The sequence below is a fragment of the Macrobrachium rosenbergii genome, chromosome 14 (genome assembly GCF_040412425.1).
Source record: "Macrobrachium rosenbergii isolate ZJJX-2024 chromosome 14, ASM4041242v1, whole genome shotgun sequence".
Lineage (NCBI taxonomy): Eukaryota > Metazoa > Arthropoda > Malacostraca > Decapoda > Palaemonidae > Macrobrachium > Macrobrachium rosenbergii.
In genome coordinates, this window is record NC_089754.1 from 27,455,678 (window position 1) to 27,468,177 (window position 12,500).

Consider the following 12,500-nt stretch of genomic DNA (forward strand, 5'->3'; position numbering starts at 1 on the left):
AAGGGAAACATACAGAGCCATAGAGTATTATAAGTCCTCCATTTAAACTTATTGATACTCTGCATTATCTAAATAGTTGCCTTGATGAACAGTGACATGGAAATTCTAATTTTTCCATGCCCAGGCAGTAAACTAGAACCAGAGATATTGGTGTGGGGTCAATCAGCCCAAGGAGCAAATCAAAGATTTATTGATTTAGAAAATATTACTGTGAATGATGCTGAAGCTAATTAGTATCTCCTTTGGTTTCTTCATGCAGTAAGTTGAGAAAAGGTGTCAGGTATTCAAAATTTAGGAAGAATCATGTTATTTTTAAAATGACATGATTGTCGCTACTATGTTAACTAGGATCCACATCTTTTATTGGAAAAGCAGAATACCAAAGTTTTCGAGTCTAGGCAAGTCATCCAAAGTACTCTAAGTAATTTTCATTCAACTGAATTTAGTAGTTTTTATGGTTACAAATTTATTTGTTCGGCAATCTAACCGTTATTCAAACAAATGTAAATAAATGTTTCATATTTTTGAATGATGGCTTTTGCAATGTACTTTCACTGCTTGGCATTTAAATTCAGAACTCAGCTGTATCCCATTTTCAGTTATGATAACTAATTGTTCCTCCGCTGCATCCAGATGTAATATCCTTCTCTGTTTACCAGGCGGTATCAGCTGCGTCAGTCATGACTGACAGAACCTGTATCGCCACAGAGGGAAGAGCGCAGTTCAGGTATTCTTCTGAGAACGTGCTGACTTGTTCAGGCGACTGTGGGTTTGGTTGCAACGGCGGAGACGAAGACTGTGCCCTTCGCTACTGGATTTATGAGGGATTCGTCTCAGGCGGTCCTCCTGGTAGTAAAGAAGGATGCCAGCCTTATTCTGTAAAAGAATGCCCCCACCATATTGAAGGGCCGAGGCCATCTTGTGAAGGCCAGATGCCGACGCTAAAGTGTAAAAAGTCTTGTAGAAAAGGCTATGAACTATCCTACAAAGACGATTTAGAATATGGCCAGGCAGCGTATAGACTCCCAGTGGATGTTCAGGCAATTCAGGAGGAGATCATGGCAAATGGACCAGTAACTGCAAGTTTTGCTCTTCACAGCGACTTCTTTTCTTACAAGTCAGGCGTTTATCAGCATATCGAAGGGGAATACCATGGATATCACGCTGTCCGCATCATAGGGTGGGGTGAAGAAAATGGCACCCCTTACTGGTTAGCTGCTAATTCTTGGAACACCGACTGGGGTGACGATGGGTATTTCAAGATAATTAGAGGACGTAATGAATGCGAAATCGAGGAGGATATGGCTGGCGCCATTTATAAACCGAAACCGTTACTAGATGATGGTTCGTCTTGTTCCCGATGAGCATTTTAGAAAAAGAAACTTTGTAACTTTTCTGTTTTTGTTTGTACAAAATGTTTAATGCGACTATTTCTGTACATTGTTGTATATACGTTCATATTTCTCATTTCTCTGTCCCTTTTGTTGAGTCATAGACGAAATATAGTACCAAAGCTGTCATTTAAGTTAAAACATATGTATGTATGTATGTATGTATATATATATATATATATATATATATATATATATATATATATATATATATATATATATATAAATGAATTTTATCACATCACCGTGATTCATATGTAAGCATTAAGCTACAAACGTCTTCTAATATTCAAAAATAACTTATTATCAACTAAAATATTCCATTTCGGGTAACATATGAAAATTTATTATTTCCGAGGTAGAGCGAATTGGATATTAAAGGACGTTTGTAGCTTAATATATATATATATATATATATATACACACACACTTATAGACCTTATTCAGACATGACCCCTTACAACGCCTTAAATTTAATTTTATATGTTGGTTGGTGATTTATTCTTCTTACGTTTAACAGCATATCGATCAGATTTATATATGAATGTTGTGAAACTATTTTCCAATCCACTTTTTCTTAGTATCCAAATATTCTTCATGCCACAGTTTCACAACCCATTCAAGTACATAACCCAGATAACTCATTCTCGTAAATGTGGTAATTTCTTATGGTATTGATGATGATTATAATGATGACGTAGCTATAGCAATACAGTTAACAGCAATTATTACCTTATACAATTTATTTTCTTATAAATACATCGCTTATACTGTAACGTGACCTGGGAGTGAGGTGACACAACTGTAAATATTATTCTATGTATATTTTAGAACATATGCGGATTTCCTTATTATCAATGCATTTTTGGTGACTGCGTAATCTCTGCTGCCTCATAAATCTGTTAATGAAAATTATATTGCTGCTTATAATGTTCACTAAAATTGCTTTGTTGTAGCCACTGGATTGAATAGTACCTAACAAAATTTTATGTTAACTTTTCAAGACATGTTACGACGTAAAAATTTTTTGGTAAGAAATAACTTTTATTATTTATTATATTTTCAACAGACTTACTATGCATTTTTCCTAAAATCGTTATTCAATTAAAAAGTTCAAGTGTTTCATTCTCAGTAGCAAGGTTGTCGATGCTGTTCTGGAATTCTTTGTAACTGAGCAGGCCACATATAACGTCTACTGGTGTCAAAACGATCTGTATGAGATCTGAAGAGGAATTTTTTTTTTTCCGTCTAGACTGTAATCACGGATACAAATTGGTAAGCGCCATCCATTTTCCAGTATAAATAAAACATTAGCACTTACTAACTTTAATACTGCATCGACGACTAGTATGTTAAAATTTGACGTGTGGAAAAACTGGCAACATGAAGAGAACAAAATTACATATCCTTGAAATGCAGAGGAAAGTAGACTTCAAATCAGCCGGCTATAAGTTTCAAAATCTGCCCAATAAAAATCCTGATAGATAAGTCAGATCGTTATGCTTCCAAAGTAACTTATCATGAGGAGGCAGGACTCTTCTGTATTCCAGGATATCAGTACTATTTAGCATATTTCTAATGTTTTCACTGAACTGGCCATACAATTCCATGTCTTAGATTTTCTTAGGCTGGTGATCAGGAGTCTTGGTTATTGCTAGTCTTTGAGTGGCATCATCGATGGCCTTAGCGATAAGGCAGTATCGTATCTAGATGCCACAATTCATCTTGCGATAATACACTCTCCCATTATAAAAAGAAAGTGAAAGCTAGTTTTAAGAAAAAGACTAAATGAAGAATGAAGCTGAACTATAGAAAACGGACTTACTATTCGGATGATCTTGTCCAGTAGATCAATTCTACATTTACCAACGCGAAAAACAGTATGCTAAAGAATTTTGAATATTTGATAATACTTACTGTTGCCTTTAACACCAAAAATTCTTTTCCTTATTGCATGCAAACATGTCTCACATAATGCTGCCAAAAGGGTAGGCACTGGTCCTAAGGCCCCCTGTGTTCACGGTCATGGTAATGATTATTAATGTCGTGAGCTTCAACAATTTTGTTCAAGCAGCATCGAAATTCTGCTATTCTTTTCAAATGTCAGTAGCATCCAAGTAGCTTCATCCTCTCGACAACATTTTTTAAAGTTATTATTTCCTTTTTTCTAGCTGATAGTTATGATTTAGAGCACTGTTGTAAATGTTCCGTTTGACGACCTTTCATAAAAGGTGTCATCAAAAAGACCCGGGATTAGAATAAGAAAAGCAAAAACCCACCTTGGTTTTAATTTTGCTGTCATTCCCTCCAAAACAGTCACCTCTAGTAGTGATGCACAGCTCCCAGCACCTTGACCACATCTGCAGCATTCCCAGGAAGTCCTCTTCTTAAAGCATGTCAAACATTAGCGATTTGAGCTGGATTTCCTCGATGAATGGTGGCTTGAACTTCTTAAGGGGAGATGAAGAGCTTACAAGGAACCAAGGTGCGTAGTTGGTTAAAGGGGCAGGGTGGTTCAATTACCGCAGGATTTGGTTCCTCTGCTCCGAGAGGTTCATCTACAAAGGTGTTCGCTTTTACACTGCGGAGGAGATTCAGCAGAAGGAACATAACATTCCTAATGCATAAACGCAAGTCCTGGGAACATTAAAAAAGCAAGAAAAGCCCTTGGGGAAGTCTATTGTTTAACGAGGGGAATAATTATCAAACTTAAAACAGTTACGGCATTTGCTTTTCATAAGCGAGTCCTTGTTTGTCATGTAACTCTTAGAGATTAATTTCTTTAGGGAACTTCCATTCATCTTCACTTGCTAAGACTTTGGATATAGTGCAAGCTACTTATTATACAGTTATCATCTTAATGTGTTAACTGTTGCATTATAAACTTCCTCTACTATAGAGGTATCATGACGATATATATATATATATATATATATATATATATATATATATATATATATATATATATATATATATATATATATATATATATATATATATATATATATATATATAGGTGTGTGTGTGGTCGGTGATTAAAGGAAGTTTATGGCAAATTTTCAAATGTTTAAAATTTCATTTTCAATTCTTTTTTTTTATAATTTTTGGCTGAACACTGTCCTATATTAGAATGCAATTCCATTGTGAATCTACATTAGCCCTGAAGACAATCATGGGTTGTAGAAACAGATGTCGGCTTAAGAATGAATAAACGTACTAATATTATAGTGATTTTGTTTATCCGTCCTGAAGACTGAAAAGGCACTGGAGATATTTGGAGTTTTTGGCATTAGATTGTAGAAGCCACGTATGCATTGGCTCTTCAGTAGAATAAACAAAATACACACTCACACACAACATACACACATACACACACATATATATATGCATATGTATATATATATACACACACACACACACACACACACACACACATATATATATATATATATATATATATATATATATATATATATATATATACAAGCATTAAGCTACAAATGTCTTTAATATCCAATTCGCTCTAATTCGGAAATAATATATTTTCATATATGTTACCCGAGGGGAATTTTTTAGTTGATAATAAGTTCGTCGTCTCGTGGGCTGGTTTAAGGCGTCACTGTAGTCCTGAGTTCTTGTTCTTCCGTGGTTCGAGCCCACGAGACGACGAACTTATTATCTACTAAAAAATTCCCCTTCGGGTAACATATGAAAATATGTTATTTCGGGAGGTAGGGAAATGGATATTAAAGACATTCGTAGCTTAATGTTTATATATAATATTTATGTATATCTATATTGCATACATTTATATATATATATATATATATATATATATATATATATATATATATATATATATATATATATATATATATATATATATATATATATGTATGTATGTATGTATGTATATATGTGTGTATAAACGACATTTTCTTTAATTAAAAATTCAAGTGTATCAGATTCTCTATAAGATGGCAATAACTTATGTCAAATGGTATTTAGATATGATGAGTGCAATAACTCTGACCAAGATTCAAAACTGTGCCTTTTTGGGTAAAACATAGGCGACACTTAGTACATATGTGGTATTCTGAGAACTGTACTCAGGTATACGGGAATAGAATATGCATGAGCCGCTTGTTAAGCAGAAAATGTTTTTGCTCTTGGAAAAGTGTTGTTTCTAAACACGCCAGCTTAAATAATAATAATAATAATAATAATAATAATAATAATAATAATAATAATAATAATAATAATAATAATAATAATAATAGATGCCGAAGCAGCTCCAGGACTCATGTAGAAGAGCGTGCTATTAGACGCAGCACACATAGTGAGAAAAGTGATGGGCTCCTAAGGAGGCCGGATGCAACTCGGAACCCTACACTATCAATACCACCCAGTCGAATAGGATGACTGAAATAGAAATAATAATAATAATAATAATAATAATAATAATAATAATAATAATAATAATAATAATAATAACAGGCTGAAAGTTGCAAAAGTTTTTTAAGAGTAAGTTACTAGGACAAAGATTAAAAAGTGACATGTTTCACAGGACTGTGTAGAAATTCCGAGGTCATCACTTCGTACCCCGAAGTATGTCTGCTGCAAGGACAGTATTCAGAGGAAAATCCCGTAGTTCTCACACTTATCAGTTGTTTTCACGATGTATACAGCTGATGTTTATCCAGTTATTTATATTCATATAAGAAGGAGAATCTGTAACTTTCCTTTAATACAAACGAGCAGTACTTTTATATCTTAGGAACATGATGTTCAAGAAACGGGAATATTACAGAGAAAAGGGACTAGCATTGTTACGACAGGGTGTCATAATCCCTTCCTTTTGCGCATACGGCATCGTAGAGAGCTTCCCAGTGCCATGAAGCTAGAAAGTTAGGAGAACGTGTGCAAACACACATGTCTCCCTTATGTAACTGAAGTGCAGGTGTTGAATACAAATGACGGAAAAAAGGTAGAATCTGTGGGTGAATTATTGGTAAAATTTTATAAGTTGACAATAAGACTCCAGCCAGCCATTTTGCACAAAAACCGATTTTGGGTTTTTCATGCAAAAATGACTATATATATATATATATATATATATATATATATATATATATATATATATATATATATATATATATATATATATATATATACATACATATACATACATACATACATACTAAGGAAAACATCTTCAAGAGCTGATAGCTACAGATGTCTTAGATCCAAGACTTAATACTAAACTGTTGCTTACGTTATTTAATTTTTTCCAGCAGAGTTACTGCTGGCTCTAAAAGCATTTTTTTATATATATATATATATATATATATATATATATATATATATATATATATATATATATATATATATATATATATATATATATATATATGGAAAGTGCAATATTCCTGTTTCATGTATGAAGGCAGGCTCATTTGTTGTGTTTTTAAGAATAAATTTAACGACCTAAATGTTCTTGAATTCACGGTAATGCAAAGGACAAAAAGGGATACTATATAATTAGCAAAGGTCGATTAAAAATCGTAATAATGCTTCTGTTTTGGAAGTGAGCGCGCTATCATAAATTTGGTAGATAGCAGCCTTTCAGGATCTTTTAGTTATTCACCCTCCCTTGATTCTTTTCTCCATTTAAAATGACAGCTTCTAGACTATACATGTAATGAATCTAGCCGCAAAAAATCTGCAGTTCGAGAGATCTTTCAGTCTTTCTTACTCCACGTACACTACTCGAGCAATTCGTCTCTGCCACCTATTTCCTTTATTTGTACCAAATTCCATATAGCATCTTCATAAAAGCACGTACATTTGCGTGTCGTTCTTCGTTCTTTTCAGAAGATGCTGTTAGATTCAGAGGCTCCTTTTCTCAGGGACTGTATAATTGTGGTACAGAATGTGACACTGAGCGAAGAAAATAAACCATGAGAAAAGACAGAAGTGATGGTGTGTCACGGTGACAGCGCTGTCATGAGAAAAGTCTCAGATGTTTTTCAGACTGACAACAAAAAAGCTTCTCTTGCATTCGATGTGTATACGAGCTCGCTGATAGCGGCCTTTTTTTGTTACTCACTCGACACGTCATTAAAAGCTATGTTATAAATAGGAAAACGAATTCGGTAATGCTTTAGTCCAGTCTCAGTCAAACGGCAGGTAAAGTTTCCCATTATTTACCTTATAAATTAAAATATATCTTTTATTGAGAAAAACACGGTAGCGTGTCGAGGGCTGCATACTTTCTCTTTGCAAAAACTCCTGAAAGGGTGAACAGAGTTCCGTAAAACTAGGAAAATGTTCAGTAGGCTATACCACTACCAGTGGGCTCCCTACAAACCTTATCAAAGTAAAATTTTGGATTTTGTGTACTCCCTTTTAACTTTCCGAAAAAAAATCTGGTTACTCACTGATTATCATCATAATTACAACCTAAACAGGACATGACAATAACTCTTTTTGTACTTCATTTTCTCTCCTGGTCTCCAAATCTTTTATAACTATAATTCCGCTGTCACTCAGCCGAGCAACGCAGTCAATTCTAACACAGTAAAAGTTTTAAAAGAAACTATCCTTTGCCAATGGTGTTTCTGAACTCAGAAATTCAAATTTAAAAATGCCATGCCAGGTTGCCTACTTCCCATAAAATATGTATCATCGTTAAATTTCTTGATTAACCTGTAACACTGCCTCAACGGTACCAACGGAGCATGGGAGTACTCCTCACATTACCTAGAGTCCACCAAAGTACTGAAATTCACTGTAATCATACCTCTCCCACTGCAGCAGTTGGGCCCTTACCCATTGAGAATTTAACAATCACCCGACAGCTTATGGATAATGGCTCCTCCAGTACTGTTGTCGAGAGCATTGGTAAAGAAATATAAAACCAAAGGTATTAAAAAACGACAACTAATAGCAACAGTGTCACCCTCTTATAAAAATATTTGCCCTCGGCATATAAAGATTACGGTAAAATGATCAGAGAGCATCGCTTTCAATGTCTGTTTCGCTAGGAGCACAAAAATGGTAGAAATGCTGCATATTGCCTTTCAAAAAGGGGAAGAGATATAACTAACCTTCGACTGGCTTGAACTTCAAAGGGCCATCCTGGTTTACAGACAACACTTGCCAAAATGAGAACTGTGTGTTGGACAAAGTCATGCACATCATGACGACAAGGACCTGTCCTCGACTCCTCTTATAAACATCTGTGTCACCTCCAAGACGGCGATAAACAGGCACAACAGCGACCTCCCAGAGAATTTCTTGTTGCAGGGACAGATATTATAATCTAGGAATCCGAAAAGATTATCTTTAAACCGTCAGTTTGAAGAATCACTCATCCTTCTAACACTGTGACATCTAAGGACCCCACAACACACAAAAGACACTGAAACGACTCTGGGCCTTTTGTTCCCGAGTATCAAGCTGGTTATTATAGCCCATTCAGTCATCAATGATGGCATACTAACTTGTGGCTCGAGTTAATCCCGAACCTTGATTTCTAAGTAGCTGTACTTTCCCTCTTCTAGAGTTTCTTTTTTTTTTACAAGTACTGCCTTTTCTTGTTTTTTTTTTTTTTTAATAATTCTAACACTGTTGATAATAGTTCTTATCCTCAAGCATCCTGAGCAATTAAAACAACCTTAAACGGCTGGACCTTTCATTTTCAGTTCTTTGCTGACGAAAGGGTCATTTGGCACAAGCTTCAAAACTTCCCACCCTCTCCTAATATTGGATTCATAGTGCAACTGCGAGGTTTTCCTCCTGTTACACCTTTCACCTTTTCTGTCAATTTCCGTTTCAGTGCTGAATGACCCCATAGGTCCCAGTGCTTGGCCTTTAGCCAAAATTCTATATTCAACTCAATTCACAAGTTTCAAAAAGCTGATAAGAAAAAAAACAAAGTTTTTGTGTTTTTTTCCGTTTTTAATGCTACTGCTGTTTCAGAAGTTAATTACCTTTTCCCGAGAGTTCTTGGAGATTATGTTATTTAAAAATCAAGTGGTATTTATAGATTTGTTACGGAAGCGGATCTCCACAAAATAAAATCCTTAATTTTTCTTTTGATGATTTTATCATGCCATTAATTTGACTATATTCATACACATAACTGCATGCCTTAGATTTTGAGAATATTAATAGTTCAATGGCTGATATGTGCGTGCCTTGTAATGTACCAGTTTTATGTTTAAATTCAGTTTCCAGTGAATGATTACCCATACACATTAGTTATATAACTTCTATTTTTTCGTTAATATTGAAAGTATATCATTGCTTGTAAGTGTTCCCCTGTTGTTTTTCTGAATTATGAAGACAAGCAGAACGAAACCGTGTCACTTTTGTTGTTTGCAGCTCACGTATTTTGTTTTTGTGTCTCGCAGAGTTTTGCACAATAAGCTATTGAATTCCTTTTCAGGATGAAGGTACTGTTGCTTTGTGCATTGGTGGCGGCTGCATCTGCGGCACTAGATCCCCTTTCTGATGAGTTCTTAGAATTATTGCAAAGCAAACAAATGACATGGACGGTAAGTTTGTATAATTTGGAATATGTGACTAAATTACAATATCTTTTAAATTTTTTTTTTTTGGCTTTTATTTTATATCTTCTGTGGGTAAGTTTGTGACATAGACTTGTGAATTTGTGCCTCTCACGTAATTCAGTGGTTCATCTCTTATTGAACAAATACTGACTTAATTTACTTCTATCTCACTTCTGCTATTTTCATCATCACACCTAGCAATATAAGACATTACATCTAATCGTAGATTATACATAGAATTTAAATATTTGTGCTTTTACAGCCAGGGCGAAACTTCCCCAAGAAAACTTCAAAAGAATTCCTTCAGACTCTGGCCTGTATTCACAAAAATCCCAACACCCCCAAACTTCCTCTGAAGAAAACTGCTCCCACGACGGGATTGAGCGTCCCAGTATCTTTTGATGCTAGAGAACAGTGGCCTCTGTGTGAGTCCATCAAGGAAGTTCGTGACCAAGGAAACTGCGGATCTTGCTGGGTAAGAGAGTAAAGCTCACTTCCTATATATGACAACCCTTGTGGGAGTTTCTTTGTCAGTATACTGAACTTTTTTTTATTTTTATTGTATTGTAGGTAGGCGAGTCGTATTCCAGTGTTTCAATGATATTCATAAACTACTGGAAAAGAGCTTTCCTCCAGAGCAGTGGCACAAATTTAAATATCATACCTCTGACTGGCGAATGATCTGCACTGATAAGCCTTTACGATTTTGAGATTTACAGTGTCATCCGTATTTTTGTTTCATGTCGTATCAAGTAAACTGTACCTTGCGTTATTGTATCTGTAGTGTTACCCACAGATGGACACCGTCATTTTATTTTTAATTACATCTCACTTTATTGTTTAAACAATCTGGCATCACATTTGGCCAACCCACCTTTAGAAAACCTTCGAACTGCATTAAGCAAGTTGAGGATCATAGCAATACTGGAACTTCCTGCTTTTCAAGCTAAGGGTTTTTGCTAGTGCAGTGACAGAGTTTTCCAAAACTGGATTAGTTCAGAAATTTTACTTGTTGCCATGTGGTCGATGATGTAGTTTTTACTTAGGATCTTATTTCCCTCATGTGCATTATGAGATTGCCAAGTCTCAAATCACACTAATGACTTCTCAGAATGAAACTGTACCCTTTAGGTTAAGCATGAGAATCCTCAGTAATGTATCTAGATGCTAGAAACAAGTCAATATTTAGGATGGAACCAACAGCTACCCTTCACCTCATCTTTTTGCATGATACGATATAGTAAAGGCCTTCGTTACTCATGGTATTATCAGAGGGTTATTTCGGTTTCGAGCTCTTCCATTACTTCCATTTTATTGGCTGAAAGAGAAGAGAGAATATGGAGCAAGCATATTTTTTAGAATGATAACAACCTTTTAACATTTCTTTTTGAAAATATAAAATACATTTCATATCAAGAGGAACTTATAAAAACTACAGATTCATCTCAGAGTTCTTTTTTATTTACCAGGCAGTTGCAGCTGCTGGCGTCATGACTGACAGAACCTGCATAGACACCAATGCAACTGTGATATTCCGATATTCCTCCGAGGACGTGGCTGCCTGCTGCACTGAATGTGGTCTCGGGTGCTATGGTGGCGATGAGGACTGCGTTCTGCGACACTGGGTCGAGCACGGTTACGTCTCTGGAGGCCGCTACAACAGCAACGAAGGGTGTCAGCCATATTCTGTTGAAGAATGCGAGCATCACATGGTTGGAGAAAGGCCCCCTTGTGAGGGCGAAGTCCCGATTTTGGTGTGCCACAAACAGTGCATAGACGGATATCCCAAGACCTACGAGGAGGATTTGGAGTATGGAAAAGAAGCCTATGTGCTCCCTCAAGATGTAGCAGCTATCCAGGAAGACGTTTTGGCCAACGGCCCTGTCACTGTTGCCTTTGCTGTTTATGACGACTTTTTATCATACAAATCAGGCGTTTACCAGCACGAGGAAGGGGCACTGCTTGGATATCATGCAGTCCGTCTTATTGGCTGGGGTGAGGAAAATGGAACCCCTTACTGGCTCATTATCAACTCCTGGAACAACGATTGGGGTGACCAAGGTCTTTTCAAAATCCTTCGAGGTTCAAATGAATGCGAAATTGAAGGAGATGTGGCAGGTGGTAAATACTTGCCCCACTAATTTTAGTGGAAATGGAAATTTAGCGATCGATAAGGAAAGAGGGGAAGCTTTTCTGCGAACAGAACCTACATCCGTTGATTTTATTTTGTTTTGATAACTGCTTTCCATTTGGAGAATATTAAACACTGGTTATATAATAAAGATTTGAGTGTTACTTTCCTTTACGTAACATAAAATTCTAACACAGTGTCCACTGCTCTATATCTATAAGACCACAAAGAAATGTTAAAGAAAGTCGTGGTTTTTCTTTCAGTTGTCTAACGAAAATAAAACTTTTTGATTCATGACGTTTATAATTGAAAACAGATATTTTCAGTCTTCGAATGAACTAAATCCAATAGATGATTAAGTTCGAAGCCGAATAGTATTTTACTATTTTTCTTGACTGGATA

General features: G+C 35.6%; 2 protein-coding genes across 2 annotated transcripts in view; both read left to right on the forward strand.

Moving 5' to 3' along the window:
* The window catches only part of LOC136845840 (cathepsin B-like), a 3,593-nt gene extending 1,128 nt beyond the window's left edge, over positions 1-2,465 (forward strand). Inside the window, exon 3 of the mRNA XM_067116243.1 lies at positions 660-2,465. Coding sequence (XP_066972344.1) covers positions 660-1,364 — 705 coding nt within the window. The 3' untranslated portion in view covers positions 1,365-2,465. The remainder of the gene's footprint in view (positions 1-659) is intronic.
* Positions 2,466-7,530: 5,065 nt separating this feature from the next.
* LOC136845835 (cathepsin B-like) lies at positions 7,531-12,249 on the forward strand. The gene is made up of 4 exons (XM_067116229.1): positions 7,531-7,580; positions 9,844-9,952; positions 10,230-10,442; positions 11,437-12,249. Exons 2-4 carry the CDS (start codon positions 9,845-9,847, stop codon positions 12,106-12,108), a joined length of 993 nt encoding a protein of 330 aa, XP_066972330.1. The 5' UTR covers positions 7,531-7,580; position 9,844; the 3' UTR covers positions 12,109-12,249.
* Positions 12,250-12,500: the final 251 nt, after the last annotated feature.